Source organism: Panulirus ornatus, chromosome 50, assembly GCF_036320965.1.
Source record: "Panulirus ornatus isolate Po-2019 chromosome 50, ASM3632096v1, whole genome shotgun sequence".
Lineage (NCBI taxonomy): Eukaryota > Metazoa > Arthropoda > Malacostraca > Decapoda > Palinuridae > Panulirus > Panulirus ornatus.
Window position 1 is genome coordinate 26,039,014 of NC_092273.1, and position 26,736 is coordinate 26,065,749.

The 26,736-nt window shown below is 46.5% G+C and overlaps 1 protein-coding gene across 1 annotated transcript in view; it reads right to left on the bottom strand.

The window, feature by feature from the left end:
- Positions 1 to 26,736, bottom strand: part of SLO2 (slowpoke 2) — a 1,142,188-nt gene that overhangs the window by 624,933 nt on the left and 490,519 nt on the right. Inside the window, 1 exon segment of the mRNA XM_071691568.1 lies at positions 10,662 to 10,745. Coding sequence (XP_071547669.1) covers positions 10,662 to 10,745 — 84 coding nt within the window.

Below are 26,736 nucleotides of genomic sequence, written 5' to 3' on the forward strand. Positions count from 1 at the left end.
TATGTGGTGTGAGGTGGTTTGATCGAGTAAGTAATGAAAGGGTAAGAGAGATGTGATTTGATGTGATTATTCCACGAAAGTGCACTTGAGAACTTATCGTGTCTTATTTCCCCATGGACTCATATATATATATATATATATATATATATATATATATATATATATATATATATATATATATATTTTTTTTTTTTTTTTTTTTTTTTTACTTTGTCGCTGTCTCCCGCGTTTGCGAGGTAGCGCAAGGAAACAGACGAAAGAAATGGCCCAACCCCCCCCCCCCCCCCATACACATGTATATACATACGTCCACACACGCAAATATACATACCTACACAGCTTTCCATGGTTTACCCCAGACGCTTCACATGCCTTGATTCAATCCACTGACAGCACGTCAACCCCGGTATACCACATCGCTCCAATTCACTCTATTCCTTGCCCTCCTTTCACCCTCCTGCATGTTCAGGCCCCGATCACAAAATCTTTTTCACTCCATCCTTCCACCTCCAATTTGGTCTCCCTCTTCTCCTCGTTCCCTCCACCTCCGACACATATATCCTCTTGGTCAATCTTTCCTCACTCATTCTCTCCATGTGCCCAAACCACTTCAAAACACCCTCTTCTGCTCTCTCAACCACGCTCTTTTTATTTCCACACATCTCTCATACCCTTACGTTACTCACTCGATCAAACCACCTCACACCACACATTGTCCTCAAACATCTCATTTCCAGCACATCCATCCTCCTGCGCACAACTCTATCCATAGCCCACGCCTCGCAACCATACAACATTGTTGGAACCACTATTCCTTCAAACATACCCATTTTTGCTTTCCGAGATAATGTTCTCGACTTCCACACATTCTTCAAGGCCCCCAGAATTTTCGCCCCCTCCCCCACCCTATGATCCACTTCCGCTTCCATGGTTCCATCCGCTGCCAGATCCACTCCCAGATATCTAAAACACTTCACTTCCTCCAGTTTTTCTCCATTCAAACTCACCTCCCAATTGACTTGACCCTCAACCCTACTGTACCTAATAACCTTGCTCTTATTCACATTTACTCTTAACTTTCTTCTTCCACACACTTTACCAAACTCAGTCACCAGCTTCTGCAGTTTCTCACATGAATCAGCCACCAGCGCTGTATCATCAGCGAACAACAACTGACTCACTTCCCAAGCTCTCTCATCACTATCTCTCACTATCAGATGTCATCACATTTATACTTCACACGACGCTATACCGTGTCAAAGACAAAAGAAAAATACCTAATGGCATCACCATGACAATCATTCCACTGCAGAAAGAAAAGTTTAACCACTGACCGACCCCACACACTGGAAAAACTTCCACTACATCATCCAACGCAAGTGTTGTCCTTTTTGCCTAAAATTCACACACTGATCAAAATCACATGTACCCTCCAGTGCTCACTGGGATCAGTTGACCATAGCAACAACACAGGGTTCACGGTGGATCAAGTGGCCTAAAAAAATCATGCCAATTTTACCTCTACGGACGCGGTGGCACGTGACATGGACGGCTTGGCAACTCAAGCTGGGTAATCATAGTCGGATGCCAGCGGCAGAAATTTACTGTCACTAAATAACTGGTCGTTAAATTAAGGTCATTCATGTGACATTCCAATAATAAAACGCAGAGGTATTCATCAGTGTGTGTGTGTGTGTGTGTGTGTGTGTGTGTGTGTGTGTGTGTATATATATATTATTATTTTTTTTATTATACTTTGTCGCTGTCTCCCGCGTTTGCGGGTTTACTTAGACACACTTACACACACACACACACACACACACACACACACACAGCATCAGACTGAGGGGCAGCAAATGTGGTTTCACAAGTGGTCGAGTATGAGCGTCGAGGATGAGCGTATCAAGTGTCTCCTATGAAGGACGTGCGAGAGAAATACTGAGAGAGAGAGAGAGAAGAGAAGGATTTGTCTGAAGAAATTATGGAATCTAGAGAAAGCATATGAAAGCATTGTGGGAGATGGCACGTTTGGGAAGAAAGTTATGAAAAGCAGTTGAGAGTTTAGATCAAGAGAGGGTAAGGTGTGCGCGCGCAAGGAGGTAGAGAAGTCGTCGAGTGGGTCCAGGTGAAGGTGGGTGATGTGTGATGTCACCATGGCTGTTTAATCTGTCTGTGGTTGGGGTGGTGGGAGTGCGTGCGAGGGTTCTGGGGAAAGGGGAAGGTCTGCAAGTCTGAGGGTACCTGGAAGGCGAGGCAAGTGAATACGTTGGAGATGAATTATTTGAGGACAATATGTAGTGTGAGGAGGGTCGATCGAGGAAGAAATGAGAGGGTAAGGAGGAGGTGGGGGAATAATAGGAGTATGGTTGAGAGGGCAGAAGAGGGTGTGTTACTTAGAGAATGAGTGAGGAGAGGTTGATAAAGAGGATATGCGTGTCAAAAGTTGAAGAAACAAGTAGGGAGAGACCGAAATGGAAATGGAAAGACACTGAAAAAAGTTTTGAGTGCTTAGGGCCTGATCATGCAAGGGGGTGCAAGGCGTGCACGGGATAGAGTAAACTGGAGCGATGTGGTTAACAGGGGACGACGCGCTGTCAATGGACGTATCCAGGTCATATGAAGTAGCTGGGGCACACATCACAGAAAGGTTTGTGGCGGCCTGGTTGTGGATAAGATTAGCTGTGGTTAGGGTTAGCTGTGGTTTCGGTGCATTACAAATGACAGCCAAAGAATGGAAGTGAGCGAATGAGGCAGATTATTAAAGTGTTTTCGGCGCTAACTCGCTAAAGCAGGAAATGGCAAACACACACACACACATATATATATTTATACATATATATATATATATATATATATATATATATATATATATATATATATATATATATATACATATATATATATATACAAATATATATATATATATATATATATATATATATATATATATATATATATATATATATTTTATATATTTTTATTATACTTTGTCGCTGTCTCCCGCGTTTGCGAGGTAGCGCAAGGAAACAGACGAAAGAAATGGCCCAACCCCCCCCCCCATACACATGTATATACATACGTCCACACACGCAAATATACATACCTACACAGCTTTCCATGGTTTACCCCAGACGCTTCACATGCCTTGATTCAATCCACTGACAGCACGTCAACCCCGGTATACCACATCGATCCAATTCACTCTATTCCTTGCCCTCCTTTCACCCTCCTGCATGTTCAGGCCCCGATCACACAAAATCTTTTTCACTCCATCTTTCCATCTCCAGATCCATAAATGCTACATACAAATCCATTTGCTTTTCTAAGTATTTCTCACATACATTCTTCAAAGCAAACACCTGATCCACACATCCTCTACCACTTCTGAAACCACACTGCTCTTCCTCAGTCTGATGCTCTGTACATGCCTTCACCCTCTCAATCAATACCCTCCCATATAATTTACCAGGAATACTCAACAAACTTATACCTCTGTAATTTGAGCACTCACTCTTATCCCCTTTGCCTTTGTACAATGGCACTATGCACGCATTCCGCCAATCCTCAGGCACCTCACCATGAGTCATACATACATTAAATAACCTTACCAACCAGTCAACAATACAGTCACCCCCTTTTTTAATAAATTCCACTGCAATACCATCCAAACCTGCTGCCTTGCCGGCTTTCATCTTCCGCAAAGCCCCCACAACCTCTTCTCTGTTTACCAAATCATTTTCCATAACCCTCTCACTTTGCACACCACCTCGACCAAAACACCCTATATCTGCCACTCTATCATCAAACACATTTTTTTTTTTGCTTTGTCGCTGTCTCCCGCGTTTGCGAGGTAGCGCAAGGAAACAGACGAAAGAAATGGCCCAACCCACCCCCTTACACATGTATATACATACGTCCACACACGCAAATATACATACCTACACAGCTTTCCATGGTTTACCCCAGACGCTTCACATGTCCTGATTCAATCCACTGACAGCACGTCAATCCCGGTATACCACATCGATCCAATTCACTCTATTCCTTGCCCTCCTTTCACCCTCCTGCATGTTCAGGCCCCGATCACACAAAATCTTTTTCACTCCATCTTTCCACCTCCAATTTCGTCTCCCACTTCTTGTTCCCTCCACCTCCGACACATATATCCTCTTGGTCAATCTTTCCTCACTCATTCTCTCCATGTGCCCAAACCATTTCAAAACACCCTCTTCTGCTCTCTCAACCACGCTCTTTTTATTTCCACAAATCTCTCTTACCCTTACGTTACTTACTCGATCAAACCACCTCACACCACACATTGTCCTCAAACATCTCATTTCCAGCACATCCATCCTCCTGCGCACAACTCTATCCATAGCCCACGCCTCGCAACCATACAACGTTGTTGGAACCACTATTCCTTCAAACATACCCGTTTTTGCTTTCCGAGATAATGTTATCGCCTTTCACACATTCTTCAAGGCTCCCAGGATTTTCGCCCCCTCCCCCACCCTATGATCCACTTCCGGTTCCATGGTTCCATCCGCTGCCAGATCCACTCCCAGATATCTAAAACACTTTACTTCCTCCAGTTTTTCTCCATTCAAACTTACCTCCCAATTGACTTGACCCTCAACCCTACTGTACCTAATAACCTTGCTCTTATTCACATTTACTCTTAACTTTCTTCTTTCACACACTTTACCAAACTCAGTCACCAGCTTCTGCAGTTTCTCACATGAATCAGCCACCAGCGCTGTATCATCAGCGAACAACAACTGACTCACTTCCCAAGCTCTCTCATCCCCAACAGACTTCATACTTGCCCCTCTTTCCAAAACTCTTGCATTCACCTCCCTAACAACCCCATCCATAAACAAATTAAACAACCATGGAGACATCACACCCCCTGCCGCATACCTACATTCACTGAGAACCAATCACTTTCCTCTCTTCCTACACGTACACATGCCTTACATCCTCGATAAAAACTTTTCACTGCTTCTAACAACTTTCCTCCCACACCATATATTCTTAATACCTTCCACAGAGCATCTCTATCAACTCTATCATATGCCTTCTCCAGATCCATAAATGCTACATACAAATCCATTTGCTTTTCTAAGTATTTCTCACATACATTCTTCAAAGCAAACACCTGATCCACGCATCCTCTACCACTTCTGAAACCACACTGCTCTTCCCCAATCTGATGCTCTGTACATGCTTTCACCCTCTCAATCAATACCCTCCCATACAATTTACCAGGAAAACTCAACAAACTTATACCACTGTAATGTGAGCACTCACTCTTATCCCCTTTGCCTTTGTACAATGGCACTATGCACGCATTCCGCCAATCCTCAGGCACCTCACCATGAGTCATACATACATTAAATAACCTTACCATCCAGTCAATAATACAGTCACCCCCTTTTTTAATAAATTCCATTGCAATACCATCCAATATATATATATATATATATATATATATATATATATATATATATATATATATATATATATATATATATATATATATCAACTAATTCTCCTCGTAAAAATCGTAGTTTCCGATGCAATTTCTCTTAAAACACACAATCGATATTCGAGAACAAAACCCATTTTGTTCAAGAATTTCGCAGTGTAAATTTCAGAAAGGTTTATACGAAGCCATATCACCGCCAGGGGCGCTGCACCGCTGGTCTATTTTGATGTTAAGCCGATTGTCCTGACTCTGCCCACCAGGCCTGACCTGGCTCTCCTGCCACCCAGGCCTGACCTGGCTCCCCTGCCACCCAGGCCTGACCAGGCTCCCCTGCCACTCAGGCCTGACCAGGCTCCCCTGCCACCCAGGCCTGACCTGGCTCCCCTGCCACCCAGGCCTGACCTGGCTCCCCTGCCACCCAGGCCTGACCTGGCTCCCCTGCCACCCAAGCCTGACCAGGCTCCCCTGCCACCCAAGCCTGACCAGGCTCCCCTGCCACCCAGGCCTGACCTGGCTCCCCTGCCACCCAGGCCTGACCAGGCTCACCTGGCTCCCCTGCCACCCAGGAGGTGGTCAGGTCTCCGTTGCCAGGATCCCCTGCCACCCATGGGAGGTCAGGTCTCCCTGCCAGGATCCCCTGTCACCTATGGGAGGTCAGGTCTCCCTTCCAGGATCCCATGCCACCCAGGAGTGGTCAGGTCTCCCTGCCAGGATCCCCTGCCACCCATCGGAGGTCAAATCTCCCCGCCAGGATCCCCTGCCACCCAGGAGTGGTCAGGTCTCCCTGCCAGGGAAACCCAAGCTCCCCTAATTACCCTGGCTAGGCTCCCACTACCTCTCCTGACAAGACTTCGCTATCATGCTTGCCAAGGCGGACCAGGCTTCCCCTGCCAGGCTTAACCTGACTCCCCTGCCAGGCTTTACCTGACTCCCCTGCCAGGCTTAACCTGACTCCCCTGCCAGGCCTAACCTGACTCCCCTGCCAGGCTTTACCTGACTCCCCTGCTAGGCTTTACCTGACTCCCCTGCCAGGCTTAACCTGACTCCCCTGCCAGGCTTAACCTGACTCCCCTGCCAGGCTTTACCTGACTCCCCTGCCAGGCTTAACCTGACTCCCCTGCCAGGCTTTACCTGACTCCCCTGCCAGGCTTAACCTGACTCCCCTGCCAGGCTTAACCTGACTCCCCTGCCAGGCTTTACCTGACTCCCCTGCCAGGCTTAACCTGACTCCCCTGCCAGGCTTTACCTGACTCCCCTGCCAGGCTTAACCTGACTCCCCTGCCAGGCTTAACCTGACTCCCCTGCCAGGCTTTACCTGACTCCCCTGCCAGGCTTAACCTGACTCCCCTGCCAGGCTTACCTGACTCCCCTGCCAGACCTGAACACTCTCCCTCGCCGACCTGACCAGCCTCCCCTGGCAGACCTGGCCAACCTGCCTTGTAGACTTGGCCAGGCTACCCTGCCAGGCTTCCTTGTATCCACCTTTCTACAAGACTCAACCGAATTCAGAAATATTGCATCACTCTCGAACGAATTGAATTGAAAAAATCCATAACAACGTTGAATTAATGTTTAATACATCTACTCTAAATATTATATATATATATATATATATATATATATATATATATATATATATATATATTTTTTTTTTTTTTTTTTTCGCTGTCTCCCGCGTTTGCGAGGTAGCGCAAGGAAACAGACGAAAGAAATGGCCCACCCCACCCCCATACATATGTATATACATACGTCCACACACGCTAAATATACATACCTACACAGCTTTCCATGGTTTACCCTAGACGCTTCACATGCCCCGATTCAATCCACTGACAGCACGTCAACCCCGGTATACCACATCGCTCCAATTCACTCTATTCCTTGCCCTCCTTTCACCCTCCTGCATATATATATATATATATATATATATATATATATATATATATATATATATATATATATATATATATATATATATATATATATATATATATGATACTAATTATAATAATAATTGTGCGCATTTTCATGTGTTAAGGTGGTAACGCCTCGAATGAATGAAGAAACGACCTCACTCACTCACACTCAGTCTCTAGCTGTCAAGTGTAATGCACCGAATCCACAGCTCCCTTTCCACATCCAGGCCCCACAGAACTTTCTATGGTTTACCCAGGATGCTTCACATGCCTTGGTTCATTCCACTGAGTCCAATTTCACTCCATCCTTCCACCTCTACATTTGGTCTATCCCTATTTCCTTGTCCCCTGCACTTCGGACAACATGTATATCCTCTTTCTCAAGCTCTATATATCTATTCTCTTCATATTTCCAAACCATTTCACCACATTCCTTTGAACGCTCTCTCAACCACAAGCTGAATAATATCATACTCCTCTCTCTCTCTCTCTCTCTCTCTCTCTCTCTCTCTCTCTCTCTCTCTCTCTCATCCTACCATTCTTTACTAGATCCTTGCACATACAACTATATATATATATATATATATATATATATATATATATATATATATATATATATATATATATATATATATAAGCCTTCAGTGGATAAAAGTAATAACGGATACTAACACTACATGTAATGTGTGAAGTTGTGCGTGTAGGAGAGAGAGAGAGAGAGAGAGAGAGAGAGAGAGAGAGAGAGTGTGTACCTACCAACAAATGCCAACGAGGCGATGTTGCCAAAAAGCCAGGGTTAACGCGTAGCGTTCACCACACGTCCTGCTTGATGATGAACGGTGCTGTTCTCGCTGGCGAAATGACCGTTACCTGATTTTCGCTTGTGGTTGCATCTGACACTGCCTTCAACTATACATCAACAAACAATATATATATATATATATATATATATATATATATATATATATATATATATATATATATATATATATGTATGTGTGTGTGTGTGTGTGAGTGTGTGTGTGTGTATCGGGATCGTGGGTAGACACAGGTGAGACGCAGAGTGGGAAACAAAGGTACAAGTCTATACTTCCCCGCAGGCCAATCGTTTCCTCGCTGGACGCAGCACCGCGTCCCTTACCCCTCCCCATCTGGCCACCGTTCCCCGTACGTTCCACATTCCTGCCGCTGGTCCGTTCCAACGTAGAACGCCTTCATGGTTGCTGATCTCTTCATTTATGCTTATGTGGGCAGCTTTCATGGCTCCCCTAACTTGCTCTGTCCAGTTTTGCATTATCTTTGCCCTCTGACACCTCGGTAGGAGTCCATACTTGTCTATGCGAACGGCAAGGGAATCTGATGCCATATAATGACATAAACCAGCTTTATCTTCACCGATCCTTTGAGCCAAATCTCGCCTCGTATCGCTATAATACATGGCTGGACATCCAATGCATGGTATAACGTATACCACACTACTCGTAAAGACTTCGACTTCACCACCTATCTTCATCCCTGATCATAACACCGTTGATTCCCGACTTCTGAGGATATCTTCCCATCCCTCTCTGAGCCCTTCCTTGCCCTGGTGACTATCATATATGTGTCTTCTTTCCACTGCGTTGCTCTCAGCATTCCCCTCCGCGCCTTTTTCACTGTTACCGACCTTCACCCCGAGTGAAGACGACCACAAGTTACTGAGCGTCCACATGATATATCCACTGCTCCTCCGAGCGTTCACGACTCCAGCGTCCAACTCCCCCTTGAAAAAAGAAAGGGAACCCAGCGATTAATCTAGACTGTCTTCTTCTGTTGTGGGTTTACGGTATACCGAGTTCATACCCTGCTCAGACCTTAGTATTATCCTATGAAAAATAGGGTGACTTTCCCCCTCTCTTCCTCTTCCAGTGGAAAGGGCATCTCTCTCTTGATATTATTCAAAATTCGTAGGTTTCCATTGACGCTATCACTATACGTCATTCGTATATCTGTCCCATGGGGCGGCAACCCTGTACGTGGATTTTCGTTGGTAGTGCAGGCATGCACCGCTTCGCTATGGCTTCCCATATTGCACTGCGAAAAGGATGGGGGGCGGACATGGAATGTAAGATGACGCATAGGGGGCGCTAAAGGTATTAGCCAGCCGGGGTTCAAAGAACGCACTGCGGTGGCCAGCGAGGTCAGTGTGGCCTGCGGGGATGTCGAGAATGACAACAATGCATCTTGTTGAAGTCGAAACTTTGGAAGAAAAAAAACGCTACAGCTCTCACCTGTTTATTTACCATCCCAATCCACATATCTGTAATAATCATATATATATATTGGAAAGGATCACAATTTTGCGCGTGATCAAGATATTCCTAAAAGTCCACGGGGAAAATGGAACACGATAAGTTCCCAAGTGCACTTTTGTGAAATAATCCCATCATCAGGGGAGACACAAGAGAGAAATATAAGAGGGGGAAGTCAGTCCTAGCTTCGTCTCTTCGATGTATATCAACTGATTTATATTTCTCTCTTGTGTCTTCCCTGATGGTGTGATTATTACACGAAAGTGCACCTGGGAACTTATCGTGTTTCATTTTCCCCGTGGACTCAGGAATATATATATATATATATATATATATATATATATATATATATATATATATATATATATATATATACAGACAGACAGACAGGCAAGAAAGAACAAATGACAGATGTGTGACAAAGAAGTGAGGGGTCAAAGCATGTCGCATACCCGGGTCTTTACCCCCCCCCACACACACACACACACACACTGCCAGTCAGACCAGAAGATACAACAACTGGTATAGCCACCAACACTAACACAGGCCAGTCAAACGATCTGGGAAAACAATTAAATTGACACGGGAAACCTGTTAACACATACAACAATGTACCATCACGGGAAATACGATACAAACACAGAAAAGACAAGAGGCACACTTGTACGACAGACAGAGGCACACCTGTACAACAAGACAGAGGCACATCTGTACAAGACAGAAGCACACCTGTACAAGACAGAAGCACACCTGTACAAGACAGAGGCACATCTGTACAAGACAGAAGCACACCTGTACAAGACAGAGACATACCTGTACAAGACAGAGGCACAGACAGAGACACATCTGTACAAGACAGAGACACATCTGTACAAGACAGAAGCACACCTGTACAGGACAGAGGCGCACCCGTACCATAAGACAGAGGCACATCATACGGCAAACAGAAAGGGCAAAACTACTTACGAACATGTTCTCCAGCGCGTGTTTCGCCAGCCAACAGTTGAGGAACACTGGGACGAAGAGGTTCCTCAGCGGCGACCAACATATCTGGTGGAGGGAAGAACAAAAGAGAACATGGAGGTCAGAACAAAGATTGTATCGTCTTGTTCAAATGTTCATCTGGAACATCAGTAACATATTATATACTCTCTTAGTCTTAAGATATTACTGTGTACGTTCATAAACTCTAAATATATGTATGATGTTTGAATCTATGCATGATCGATGGTACGATCCTAGACCACAACGGTACGACCCTTAAGCAAGACGGTACGATCCGAAACCACGACGGTACGACTCTTAAGCGAGACGGTACGATCCTAAACCACGGCGGTACGACTCTTAAGCAAGACGGTACGATCCGAAACCACGACGGTACGACTCTTAAGCGAGACGGTACGATCCTAGACCACGACGGTACGACCCTTAAGCAAGACGGTACGACGCTAGACCACGACGGTACGACCCTTAAGCAAGACGTTACGATCCTGAAGCAAGACGGTACGATCCTAGACCACAACGGTACGACCCTTAAGCAAGACGGCACGATCCGAAACCACGACGGTACGACTCTTCAGCGAGACGGTACGATCCTAGACCACGACGGTACGACTCTTAAGCAAGACGGTACGACCACGACGGTACGATCCTAGACCACGACGGTACGACTCTTTAGCGAGACGGTACGATCCTAGACCACGACGGTACGACTCTTAAGCAAGACGGTACGATCCTAGACCACGACGGTACGACTCTTAAGCAAGACGGTACGATCCGAAACCACGACGGTACGACCCTTAAGCGAGACGGTACGATCCTAGACCACGACGGTAGCACCAGGTGGCCATCATACGTACAATTGTGCTCAGGGATTGTACCGTCCTGCTTGAAGGATTGTACCGTCCTGCTTGAAGGATTGTACCGTCCTGCTTGAAGGATTGTACCGTCATGCTGAAGGATTGTACCGTCCTGCTGAAGGACTGTACCGTCCTGCTGAAGGATTGTACCGTCCTGCTTGAAGGATTGTACCGTCCTGCTTGAAGGATTGTACCGTCCTGCTGAAGGATTGTACCGTCCTGCTGAAGGATTGTACCGTCCTGCTGAAGGATTGTACCGTCCTGCTGAAGGATTGTACCGTCCTGCTTGAAGGATTGTACCGTCCTGCTTGAAGGATTGTACCGTCATGCTTGAAGGATTGTATCGTCCTGCTTGAAGGATTGTACCGTCCTGCTGAAGGATTGTACCGTCCTGCTGAAGGATTGTACCGTCCTGCTTGAAGGATTGTACCGTCCTGCTGAAGGACTGTACCGTCCTGCTGAAGGATTGTACCGTCCTGCTGAAGGATTGTACCGTCCTGCTTGAAGGATTGTACCGTCATGCTTGAAGGATTGTACCGTCCTGCTTGAAGGATTGTACCGTCCTGCTGAAGGATTGTACCGTCCTGCTGAAGGACTGTACCGTCCTGCTGAAGGATTGTACCGTCCTGCTTGAAGGATTGTACCGTCCTGCTTGAAGGATTGTACCGTCCTGCTGAAGGATTGTACCGTCCTGCTGAAGGATTGTACCGTCCTGCTTGAAGGATTGTACCGTCCTGCTTGAAGGATTGTACCGTCCTGCTTGAAGGATTGTACCGTCCTGCTGAAGGATTGTACCGTCCTGCTGAAGGATTGTACCGTCCTGCTGAAGGATTGTACCGTCCTGCTTGAAGGATTGTACCGTCATGCTTGAAGGATTGTACCGTCCTGCTTGAAGGATTGTACCGTCCTGCTGAAGGATTGTACCGTCCTGCTTGAAGGATTGTACCGTCATGCTTGAAGGATTGTACCGTCCTGCTTGAAGGATTGTACCGTCCTGCTGAAGGATTGTACCGTCCTGCTTGAAGGATTGTACCGTCCTGCTGAAGGACTGTACCGTCCTGCTGAAGGATTGTACCGTCCTGCTTGAAGGATTGTACCGTCATGCTTGAAAGATTGTACCGTCCTGCTTGAAGGATTGTACCGTCCTGCTGAAGGATTGTACCGTCCTGCTTGAAGGATTGTACCGTCCTGCTTGAAGGATTGTACCGTCCTGCTTGAAGGATTTTACCGTCCTGCTGAAGGATTGTACCGTCCTGCTTGAAGGATTGTACCGTCCTGCTTGAAGGATTGTACCGTCATGCTTGAAGGATTGTACCGTCCTGCTTGAAGGATTGTACCGTCCTGCTTGAAGGATTGTACCGTCCTGCTGAAGGATTGTACCGTCTGCTGAAGGATTGTACCGTCCTGTCCTGCTGAAGGATTGTACCGTCCTGCTGAAGGATTGTACCGTCCTGCTGAAGGATTGTACCGTCCTGCTGAAGGATTGTACCGTCCTGCTTGAAGGATTGTACCGTCCTGCTTGAAGGATTTTACCGTCCTGCTGAAGGATTGTACCGTCCTGCTTGAAGGATTGTACCGTCCTGCTGAAGGATTGTACCGTCCTGCTTGAAGGATTGTACCGTCCTGCTTGAAGGATTGTACCGTCCTGCTTGAAGGATTGTACCGTCCTGCTGAAGGATTGTACCGTCCTGCTGAAGGATTGTACCGTCCTGCTGAAGGATTGTACCGTCCTGCTTGAAGGATTGTACCGTCCTGCTGAAGGATTGTACCGTCCTGCTTGAAGGATTGTACCGTCCTGCTGAAGGATTGTAGCGTCTTGCTAAAGGGATTACTGTTGCGTTATTCTAGTCATTAACACAATATCTTACACACACACACACACACACACACACACACACACACACACACACAACATCTGACACACAGACACACACACACAGACACACACACACACACACCAGACAACATCTGACACACACACACACACACACACACACACACACACACACACACACACACACACACACAACATCTGACACACAGACACACACACACACACACCAGACAACATCTGACACACACACACACACACACACACACACACACACACAACATCTGACACACACTTAATGAGGCTTCATTAACACGCCAGTAATTAGTCCACGTAGAAACACGGGGTTTATTTCCTCCAAAGGCAGTAGAAGGCTTGTGCCCTGCCCAGACGGGTGGTTTGTGTGGATAACCCTGTAATGACACCATGTGAGGTCACAGAGACACTCACGACTCTGCGAGGGCGTCACAAAAGGGCGTCTTCCTCCTGCAGGGAAAACCACAGAGTAACAATATGTGAGCAGCGGCTTGTACCACGACGACCCATCTGGTAAACTAACGTCTGTTCGTAATGAGTGGTGATTAGATATGGGACGATCGTTAGCGTGACGATATGGGATGATCGTTAGCGTGACGATATGGGATGATCGTTAGCGAGTGGGTAGAATCGAGTGACAACAGGTGGTAGGCATGTACAGTCCAGGGAAGGCTGGCGATGGGGGAGTGAGCCAGGCGCCCTTGGTCACTTACCCTCACCTTGGCCTAGGTCGGTTTGGTGGTGAATTCCAATATCATGGGTGGATTCTAACTCCAGTGGTATTTCCAGGGGTGAGGCCGAATTTCATGGGTAGACTAGTGGCAGTGCCAGCGGTGAGTGCCACTGCGAATGAGGGACTCTGTTGTGGGAAGTCTTGCTTTCACTGGTGGACTGCAGTCCCAGTGGTCGTTACAGCAGTGGGGATCCCTCTTTCACTAGTGGACTGTAGCCCCACTGGTTGTTACAGCAGTGGGGATCCCTCTTTCACTGGTGGACTGTAGCCCCAGTGGTCGTTACAGCAGTGGGGGTCCCTCTTTCACTGGTGGACTGTAGCCCCAGTGGTAGTCACAGCAGTGGGGATCCCTCTTTCACTGGTGGACTGTAGCCCCAGTGGTCGTTACAGCAGTGGGGGTCCCTCTTTCACTGGTGGACTGTAGCCCCAGTGGTAGTCACAGCAGTGGGGAACCCTCTTTCACTGGTGGACTGTAGCCCCAGTGGTAGTCACAGCAGTGGGGGTCCCTCTTTCACTGGTGGACTGTAGCCCCAGTGGTAGTCACAGCAGTGGGGGTCCCTCTTTCACTGGTGGACTGTAGCCCCAGTGGTAGTCACAGCAGTGGGGGTCCCTCTTTCACTAGTGGACTGTAGCCCCACTGGTTGTTACAGCAGTGGGGATCCCTCTTTAACTGGTGGACTGTAGCCCCAGTGGTCGTTACAGCAGTGGGGATCCCTCTTTCACTGGTGGACTGTAGCCCTAGTGGTTGTTACAGCAGTGGGGTACCTATTTCGCTGGTGGAATGTAACCCCAGTGGCGAATCCCTCTTTCACAGGCGTCCTCTAGCCCCAGTGGTGCCTCTCATTTTCTTTCATTCATACACCATCTCGTTTTTCTCTCTCTTCCTTCAGTGGTCCCCCGTATCCAGTGGTTCCCCGTATTCAGTGGGTCTCCCCTCCACTAAGGCCTCAACGACACAACAGGCAGAAGGTGAGGGTAATCTTCGCGACGTGTCGTCCCGCTCTGACCCCCCAATCACCGACCCCCCTCCCTTGGCTACAGCTGGCCCCGAGCGCCTCCGAAGCTTAAGAATAAACCCAGACTAAGGAAGAGAGAGAGAGAGAGAGAGAGAGAGAGAGAGAGAGAGAGAGAGAGAGAGAGAGAGAGAGAGAGAGAGAGAGAGAGAGAGAGAAGGGGGAGGGGGGTCCTGAAGGTCTTCTATTTTCGTGGTCCGTGTCCTTTCCACGACATTTTTCAGGTCACGTTTTCTCTCATAAGTTCGTCTTCCGCTGCGGGTTTGTTTCTATCGATACAACAACGTAACATAAGTGTTTTAAGTTGTTATCTTAAGTAGACTACAACCATATAATATATATATATATATATATATATATATATATATATATATATATATATATATATATATATATATATTGCAAAGGATCACAATTTTGCGCGTGATCAAGTATATTCCTATGAGTCCACGGGGAAAATGAAATACGAAAAGTTCCCAAGTGCACTTTCGTGTAATAATCACATCATCAGGGGAGAGACAAGAGAGAAATATAACAGTCAGTTGATGTACATCGAAGAGACGAAGCTAGGATGTATATCAACTGACTGTTATATTTCTCTCTTGTGTCTCCCCTGATGATGTGATTATTACACGAAAGTGCACTTGGGAACTTTTCGTGTTTCATTTTCCCCGTGGACTCATGGGAATATATATATATATATATATATATATATATATATATATATATATATATATATATATATATATATTTTATTATTATTTTTTTTATTATACTTTGTCGCTGTCTCCCGCGTTTGCGAGGTAGCGCAAGGAAACAGACGAAAGAAATGGCCCAACCCACCCCCATACACATGTATATACATACGTCCACACACGCAAATATACATACCTGCACAGCTTTCCATGGTTTACCCCAGACGCTTCACATGCCCTGATTCAATCCACTGACAGCACGTCAACCCCGGTATACCACATCGATCCAATTCACTCTATTCCTTGCCCTCCTTTCACCCTCCTGCATGTTCAGGCCCCGATCACACAAAATCTTTTTCACTCCATCTTTCCACCTCCAATTTGGTCTCCCTCTTCTCCTCGTTCCCTCCACCTCCGACACATATATCCTCTTGGTCAATCTTTCCTCACTCATCCTCTCCATGTACCCAAACCACTTCAAAACACCCTCTTCTGCTCTCTCAACCACGCTCTTTTTATTTCCACACATCTCTCTTACCCTTACGTTACTCACTCGATCAAACCACCTCACACCACACATTGTCCTCAAACATCTCATTTCCAGCACATCCATCCTCCTGCGCACAACTCTATCCATAGCCCACGCCTCGCAACCATACAACATTGTTGGAACCACTATTCCTTCAAACATACCCATTTTTGCTTTCCGAGATAATGTTCTCGACTTCCACACATTCTTCAAGGCTCCCAGAATTTTCGCCCCCTCCCCCACCCTATGATCCACTTCCGCTTCCATGGTTCCATCCGCTGCCAGATCTACTCCCAGATATCTAAAACACTTCACTTCCTCCAGTTTTTCTCCATTCAAACTCACCTCCCAATTGACTTGACCCTCAACCCTACTGTACCTAATAACCTTGCTCTTATTCACATTTACTCTTAACTTTCTTCTTCCACTCACTCACTTTACCAAACTCAGTCACCAGCTTCTGCAGTTTCTCACATGAATCAGCCACCAGCGCTGTATCATCAGCGAACAACAACTGACTCACTTCCCAAGCTCTCTCATCCCCAGCAGACTTCATACTTGCCCCTCTTTCCAAAACTCTTGCATTTACCTCCCTAACAACCCCATCCATAAACAAATTAAACAACCATGGAGACATCACACACCCCTGCCGCAAACCTACATTCACTGAGAACCAATCACTTTCCTCTCTTCCTACACGTACACATGCCTTACATCCTCGATTAAAACTTTTCACTGCTTCTAACAACTTTCCTCCCACACCATATATTCTTAATACCTTCCACAGAGCATCTCTATCAACTCTATCATATGCCTTCTCCAGATCCATAAATGCTACATACAAATCCATTTGCTTTTCTAAGTATTTCTCACATACATTCTTCAAAGCAAACACCTTATCCACACATCCTCTACCACTTCTGAAACCACACTGCTCTTCCCCAATCTGATGCTCTGTACATGCCTTCACCCTCTCAATCAATACCCTCCCATATAATTTACCAGGAATACTCAACAAACTTATACCTCTGTAATTTGAGCACTCACTCTTATCCCCTTTGCCTTTGTACCATGGCACTATGCACGCATTCCGCCAATCCTCAGGCACCTCACCATGAGTCATACATACATTGAATAACCTTACCAACCAGTCAACAATACAGTCACCCCCTTTTTTAATAAATTCCACTGCAATACCATCCAAACCTGCTGCCTTGCCGGCTTTCATCTTCCGCAAAGCTTTCACTACCTCTTCTCTGTTTACCAAATCATTTTCCCCAACCCTCTCACTTTGCACACCACCTCGACCAAAACACCCTATATCTGCCACTCTATCATCAAACACATTCAACAAACCTTCAAAATACTCACTCCATCTCCTTCTCACATCACCACTACTTGTTATCACCTCCCCATTGGCGCCCTTCACTGAAGTTCCCATTTGCTCCCTTGTCTTACGCACTTTATTTACCTCCTTCCAGAACATATATATATATATATATATATATATATGTAATATGGGATGGCCTTGATTAGGGTTCTAGCTGGCCGCGCCGTCTCAGCTAACATAAAGAGAAACAGAACTCAGTAATGGATGGAAATAATGTTGACCAGACCAGCTTATCAAAGTCTAAACAGACCAGCTGACCAAAGGCCACACACACCAGCTGACCAGAGGCTACACACACCAGCTGACCAGAGGCTACACACACCAGCTGACCAAAGGCTACACACACCAGCTGACCAGAGGCTACACAGACCAGCTGACCAAAGGCTACACACACCAGCTGACCAGAGGCTACACACACCAGCTGACCAAAGGCTACACACACCAGCTGACCAGAGGCTACACACACCAGCTGACCAAAGGCCACACAGACCAGCTGACCAGAGGCTACACAGACCAGCTGACCAAAGGCTACACACACCAGCTACCCAGAGGCTACACACACCAGCTGACCAAAGGCTACACACACCAGCTGACCAGAGGCTACACAGACCAGCTGACCAAAGGCTACACACACCAGCTGACCAGAGGCTACACACACCAGCTGACCAGAGGCTACACACACCAGCTGACCAAAGGCTACACACACCAGCTGACCAGAGGCTACACACACCAGCTGACCAGAGGCTACACACACCAGCTGATCAGAGGCTATACACACCAGCTGACCAAAGGCTACACACACCAGCTACCCAGAGGCTACACACACCAGCTGACCAAAGGCTACACACACCAGCTGACCAGAGGCTACACAGACCAGCTGACCAAAGGCTACACACACCAGCTGACCAGAGGCTACACACACCAGCTGACCAAAGGCTACACACACCAGCTGACCAGAGGCTACACACACCAGCTGACCAAAGGCTACACACACCAGCTGACCAGAGGCTACACACACCAGCTGACCAGAGGCTACACACACCAGCTGACCAGAGGCTACACACACCAGCTGACCAGAGGCTACACACACCAGCTGATCACCTGCCAGAGAACTTAAAAGCATCAGACGAGGCTACGTGGCTCCTGCCTTCCTGATTACGTCCACGAGTCGATGACCCTTCCCTTACCCTCAATCCCTCACCTCAAATCACCGTTGATGACCCCTTCCCTACCCTCAATCCCTCGCCTCAAATCACCGTTGATGACCCCTTCCCTTACCCTCAATCCCTCACCTCAAATCACCGTTGATGACCCCTTCCCTTACCCTCAATCCCTCGCCTCAAATCACCGTTGATGACCCCTTCCCTTACCCTCAATCCCTCACCTCAAATCACCGTTGATGACCCCTTCCCTTACCCTCAATCCCTCACCTCAAATCACCGTTGATGACCCCTTCCCTACCCTCAATCCCTCGCCTCAAATCACCGTTGATGACCCCTTCCCTACCCTCAATCCCTCGCCTCAAATCACCGTTGCTGACCCCTTCCCTTACCCTCAATCCCTCACCTCAAATCACCATCCATCATCCACCAATCAAACGTACAGATTAAAACATGATTAAGAACATATTAATCATCACCATTCTTCATTAAGGTGATGCTCAGCGTACCGGAGTCGTCAGTAATTAATCCTTTTGAGCACGACGGCTCGACACGAGCACGACGGTACGACACCTGAGCACGACGGTGCGACACCTGAGCACGACGGTACGACACCTAAGCACGACGGTACAATCCCTGAGCACGACGGAACGACATCTGAGCACGACGGTACGATCTCTTGAGCACGACGGTACGATCTCTTGAGCACGACGATACGACCTCTTGAGCACGACGGTACGACCCCCTGAGCACGACGGTGCGACCCCTGAGCACGACGGTACGACAATTGAACACGACGGTACGACACCTGAGCACGACAGTACGACACCTGAGCACGACGGTACGACACCTGAGTACGACGGTGCGACACTTGAGCACGACGGTACGACATTTGTGCACGACGGTACGACACCTGAGCACGACGGTACGACACTTGAGCACGACGATGTGTGTGTGTGTGTGTGTGTGTGTGTGTGTATAACGTCTTCTTCAGAAGCCCTTATGGGCAACAAGGGGCAAGACGACCCATCACAAGTTTCCAAAGAACGTAGAGGCTTCGCCCGAGTTAACCAAAAAAGGAAACACATTCGAGTCTTCCTTAATGAACGAGGTTAAAGTAGACGGGATGACCCGCGGACGGGCGGGCGGTGTGCCCCTCCCCTCCCAGCCCTGTAATAGGAACCTGATGTAACAGGACGCCCGTACCCGAAGTGTTTATGAAGTCCCACGACGGGGAGGCATCAGCCAGGGCGTGGCCAAAACCCATGTCTAATTCTCTCTCTCTCTCTCTCTCTCTCTCTCTCTCTCTCTCTCTCTCTCTTGTGGCACAAGGTACTGCGAAACTGCTACTGCTGCTTGGTGCTGGAGTGGTGTCCATGTTTTACAAGTCGGATATAGATAGTTTTCTCTCTCTCTCTCTCTCTCTCTCTCTCTCTCTCTCTCTCTCTCTCTCTCCCTCGACGTAAGACGCCACACCGACGAGGAAGGAAAAATCGTAACTTTTACGTCAAGCAAATCGAGCGCCGTCTCGGGGACACGGAACTTCACGTCAAGCAAAACTCAAGCTTCACTTTGCTTGCTGGCCATGCCTTCTGGAACTGAAGCCCCTGTTTACCCTCGGGATAAGTTCAAGTGATGACGGGGGAATAGAGAGTCATGGTGTTCGTAAAGGAGTTCGACTCCCTCCCGCGCGCTTCGCAAACGCTCCTCGATCGTCTCTACGACCTTCCCGCTGCTCCTAGAGCCCTGGTCCTCCTTTCCAGGCCACGGGAGAAGCAGGTCCGTGGACTTCGACCCCCGCACCGTGCAGAAAACGGGGTCGTTTCCCGCCCACACGACCCCGGCTCAGGTTACGACCCGGGGGGGGAGGGGGACTTGTTCATTCACGAAAGAGCTTCGCCAGAACGACCATCCACCTGTGGGCTGCCCGAGGTCGTCCCTCGGGTCGTCTGGTAAGCAACGGGAGATCGAAGTGGTAGGACGAGATGGTGTGGTGTTGACCTCCTAACCTTGGGACGACGATTTTCACGATAAAGAATATAAATACGGAGTTGTACCAACGCACAGACGCCATATTGGTTCACAAATGCCCCTCCCCAAGGTAATCGTAAGGTAACTAATGTCCCCCAAGGTAATCGTAAGGTAACTAATGTCCCCCAAGGTAATCGTAAGGTAACTCTGTGAACCGCGTAAGGGCATTCATGGGAGGCTGCCTTGGTTGGAGTGCACAGACCTGCCTCGCACGTCCGTAATCACTTGCATCCCTCGACCGCCAGAGAGAGAGAGAGAGAGAGAGAGAGAGAGAGAGAGAGAGAGAGAGAGAGAGAGAGAGAGAGAGAGAGAGAGAAACCCTCCTCGTCAGGACCAGAGAGAGAGAGAGAGAGAGAGAGAGAGAGAGAGAGAGAGAGATCCACTTCCGTATCGTTGGCTGAGGGCTGAGTGCCTCCTTGGTGACAGTCACTTGTTTTGAAAAGCGTTTCCCGGACCTGGCCAGACCCTGAGACGAGAGGGGGACTCAGAACGCCGTGTGTGATGCGCTGCCCTTAGTACTGGATCCCTTTGAAAGCCACTGATAACCTCTCACACACACACACACACACACACACACACACACACACACACACACACACTACGGGCTTCCGTGGTGTAGTGAATAGCGTTACTGACCATGAGTAAACACGGAGGGTGTTATCTGGCGACGGGAATGGATGAAAGCGGCTACAGCATGAATGGATATGTACATGTGTATACATGTATGTATATGTATGTATACGTTGAAATGTATATGTATGTATATGTGCGTATGTGAGCGTTTATGTATATACATGTGTATGTGGGTGGGTTGGGCCATCCCTCGTCTGTTTCCCTGCGCTACCTCGCTAACGCGGGAGACGACGATTAAGTATAATAAATGGGGTGAAGAGGGTGGTGAGAGTAAGTGAGCTTGGGAAGGAGACTTGTGTGAGGAAGTACCAGGAGAGACTGAGTACAGAATGGAAAAAGGTGAGAACAATGGAAGTAAGGGGAGTGGGGAAGGAATGGGATGTATTTAGGGAATCAGTGATGGATTGCGCAAAAGATGCTTGTGGCATGAGAAGAGTGGGAGGTGGGTTGATTAGAAAGGGTAGTGAGTGGTGGGATGAAGAAGTAAGAGTATTAGTGAAAGAGAAGAGAGAGGCATTTGGACGATTTTTGCAGGGAAAAAATGCAATTGAGTGGGAGATGTATAAAAGAAAGAGACAGGAGGTCAAGAGAAAGGTGCAAGAGGTGAAAAAAAGGGCAAATGAGAGTTGGGGTGAGAGAGTATCATTAAATTTTAGGGAGAATAAAAAGATGTTCTGGAAGGAGGTAGATAAAGTGCGTAAGATAAGGGAGCAAATGGGAACTTCAGTGAAGGGCGCAAATGGGGAGGTGATAACAAGTAGTGGTGATGTGAGAAGGAGATGGAGTGAGTATTTTGAAGGTTTGTTGAATGTGTTTGATGATAGAGTGGCAGATATAGGGTGTTTTGGTCGAGGTGGTGTGCAAAGTGAGAGGGTTAGGGAAAATGATTTGGTAAACAGAGAAGAGGTAGTAAAAGCTTTGCGGAAGATGAAAGCCGGCAAGGCAGCAGGTTTGGATGGTATTGCAGTGGAATTTATTAAAAAAGGGGGTGACTGTATTGTTGACTGGTTGGTAAGGTTATTTAATGTATGTATGACTCATGGTGAGGTGCCTGAGGATTGGCGGAATGCGTGCATAGTGCCATTGTACAAAGGCAAAGGGGATAAGAGTGAGTGCTCAAATTACAGAGGTATAAGTAATGTGGCAGTTGAGGGAATAATTGGTATACATGGGGTGTTCAGTGTTGTAAATGGAAATGGTGAAGAGCTTGTAGATTTATGTGCTGAAAAAACTTGATGATTGGGAATACCTGGTTTAAAAAGAGAGATATACATAAGTATACTTATGTAAGTAGGAGAGATGGCCAGAGAGCGTTATTGGATTACGTGTTAATTGACAGGCGTGCGAAAGAGAGACTTTTGGATGTTAATGTGCTGAGAGGTGCAACTGGAGGGATGTCTGATCATTATCTTGTGGAGGCTAAGGTGAAGATCTGTATGGGTTTTCAGAAAAGAAGAGTGAATGTTGGGGTGAAGAGGGTGGTGAGAGTAAGTGAGCTTGAGAAGGAGACCTGTGTGAGGAAGTACCAGGAGAGACTGAGTACAGAATGGAAAAAGGTGAGAACAATGGAAACAAGGGGAGTGGGGGAGGAATGGGATGTATTTAGGGAATCAGTGATGGATTGCGCAAAAGATGCTTGTGGCATGAGAAGAGTGGGAGGTGGGTTGATTAGAAAGGGTAGTGAGTGGTGGGATGAAGAAGTAAGAGTATTAGTGAAAGAGAAGAGAGAGGCATTTGGACGATTTTTGCAGGGGAAAAATGCAATTGAGTGGGAGATGTATAAAAGAAAGAGACAGGAGGTCAAGAGAAAGGTGCAAGAGGTGAAAAAAAGGGCAAATGAGAGTTGGGGTGAGAGAGTATCATAAAAATTTTAGGGAGAATAAAAAGATGTTCTGGAAGGAGGTAAATAAAGTGCGTAAGACAAGGGAGCAAATGGGAACTTCAGTGAAGGGCGCCAATGGGGAGGTGATAACATGTAGTGGTGATGTGAGAGGGAGATGGAGTGAGTATTTTGAAGGTTTGTTGAATGTGTTTGATGATAGAGTGGCAGATATAGGGTGTTTTGGTCGAGGTGGTGTGCAAAGTGAGAGGGTTAGGGAAAATGATTTGGTAAACAGAGAAGAGGTAGTGAAAGCTTTGCGGAAGATGAAAGCCGGCAAGGCAGCATGTTTGGATGGTATTGTAGTGGAATTTATTAAAAAAGGGGGTGACTGTATTGTTGACTGGTTGGTAAGGTTATTTAATGTATGTATGACTCATGGTGAGGTGCCTGAGGATTGGCGGAATGCGTGCATAGTGCCATTGTACAAAGGCAAAGGGGATAAGAGTGAGTGCTCAAATTACAGAGGTATAAGTTTGTTGAGTATTCCTGGTAAATTATATGGGAGGGTATTGACTGAGCGGGTGAAGGCATGTACAGAGCATCATATTGGGGAAGAGCAGTGTGGTTTCAGAAGTTGTAGAGGATGTGTGGATCAGGTGTTTGCTTTGAAGAATGTATGTGAGAAATACTTAGAAAAGCAAATGGATTTGTATGTAGCATTTATGGATCTGGAGAAGGCATATGATAGAGTTGATAGAGATGCTCTGTGAAAGGTATTAAGAATATATGGTGTGGGAGGAAAGTTGTTAGAAGCAGTGAAAAGTTTTTATCGAGGATGTAAGGCATGTGTACGTGTAGGAAGAGAGGAAAGTGATTGGTTCTCAGTGAATGTAGGTTTGCGGCAGAGGTGTGTGATGTCTCCATGGTTGTTTAATTTGTTTATGGATGGGGTTGTTAGGGAGGTGAATGCAAGAGTTTTGGAAAGAGGGGCAAGTATGAAGTCTGTTGGGGATGAGAGAGCTTGGGAAGTGAGTCAGTTGTTGTTCGCTGATGATACAGCGTTGGTGGCTGATTCATGTGAGAAACTGCAGAAGCTGGTGACTGAGTTTGGTAAAGTGTGTGAAAGAAGAAAGTTAAGAGTAAATGTGAATAAGAGCAAGGTTATTAGGTACAGTAGGGTTGAGGGTCAAGTCAATTGGGAGGTGAGTTTGAATGGAGAAAAACTGGAGGAAGTAAAGCGTTTTAGATATCTGGGAGTGGATCTGGCAGCGGATGGAACCATGGAAGCGGAAGTGAATCATAGGATGGGGGAGGGGGCGAAAATTCTGGGAGCCTTGAAGAATGTGTGGAAGTCGAGAACATTATCTCGGAAAGCAAAAATGGGTATGTTTGAAGGAATAGTGGTTCCAACAATGTTGTATGGTTGCGAGGCGTGGGTTATGGATAGAGTGGTGCGCAGGAGGATGGATGTGCTGGAAATGAGATGTTTGAGGACAATGTGTGGTGTGAGGTGGTTTGATCGAGTAAGTAACATAAGGGTAAGAGAGATGTGTGGAAATAAAAAGAGCGTGGTTGAGAGAGCAGAAGAGGGTGTTTTGAAATGGTTTGGGCACATGGAGAGAATGAGTGAGGAAAGATTGACCAAGAGGATATATGTGTCGGAGGTGGAGGGAACGAGGAGAAGAGGGAGACCAAATTGGAGGTGGAAAGATGGAGTGAAAAGATTTTGTGTGATCGGGGCCTGAACATGCAGGAGGGTGAAAGGAGGGCAAGGAATAGAGTGAATTGGAGCGATGTGGTATACCGGGGTTGACGTGCTGTCAGTGGATTGAATCAGGGCATGTGAAGCGTCTGGGGTAAACCATGGAAAGCTGTGTAGGTATGTATATTTGCGTGTGTGGACGTATGTATATACATGTGTATGGGGGTGGGTTGAGCCATTTCTTTCGTCTGTTTCCTTGCGCTACCTCGCAAACGCGGGAGACAGCGACAAAGAAAAAAAAAATATTTATATATATATATATATATATATATATATATATATATATATATATATATATATATATATATATATATTCCCAATTAATCATGACAGTCCTCCAAGCTAAATTGGATTAATAATTACTCTTATATCATAAACAAAAAATGAATAATGCTATGATCTCAGCAAAACTGACCCGCTGTGTCCTAATATCGAGGGTATATATATATATATATATATATATATATATATATATATATATATATATATATATATATATATATATATTTTCCATCCTCCTGACCCCAGCGTGTCGTGAGCACAATGTAGCCTCTCCAAGTTGTGTTGCAGCTGAGGCGAGTGTACCTCCACATCTCCTGGTCTCCAGCTCGAGGGACAGAGAAAGTATCTCTCTCAGTCTTCTTGATGATTAGCGAGGGCAGACGTCTCGCTATGTCTCTCACATTACTCCTCTGCCTTCAACATACGAGTGGCTGTCACGTCTCACTATGCCTCTCACATTACTCATCTGCCTTCAACATACGAGTGGCTGTCACGTCTCACTATGCCTCTCACATTACTCATCTGCCTTCAACATACGAGTGGCTGTGACAAGGCTCAGTCTCTGGTAATGCTTAAAACTTAAGATTGACAGCGAGCCATTTAGGTATCGTCGGAGCTTAACCTAAACATTTTAAGCACCGTCACAGAAGGGTTCGTCTGTCCCACCTCCATCCTAAAACCATCGAACCAACTAAGATCCTAAATATCCCATATATATCCCCCCTCCCCCGCAAGCTACCTCTCAAAACTTCGCCTGGCCAGCTCGCAACACACAGCAGACTATATTCTTTATATTCTAACTAATCAAAAACTTAATTAGGTCTCCGAGAAGTTAATTAATATCTGGCGAGTTTACACAAAATTATTCGTCCTCATGTGTATACTGTGGGTAAGATTAATCTCAACAGATACTGTTCGTTTTCTCCACTTTATATATATATATATATATATATATATATATATATATATATATATATATATATATATATATATATATATATTTATCTATTTTGCTTTGTCACTGTCTCCCGCCTGCGAGGTGGCGCAAGGGAACAGACGAAAGAATGGCCCAACTCACCCACATACACATGTACATACATACACGTCCACACACGCAAATATACATACCTATACATCTCAATGTACACATATATATATACACACACAGACATATGCATATATACACATGTACATAATTCAGACTGTCTGCCTTTATCTATTCCCATCGCCACCTCGCCACACATGGAATAACAACCCCCTCCCCC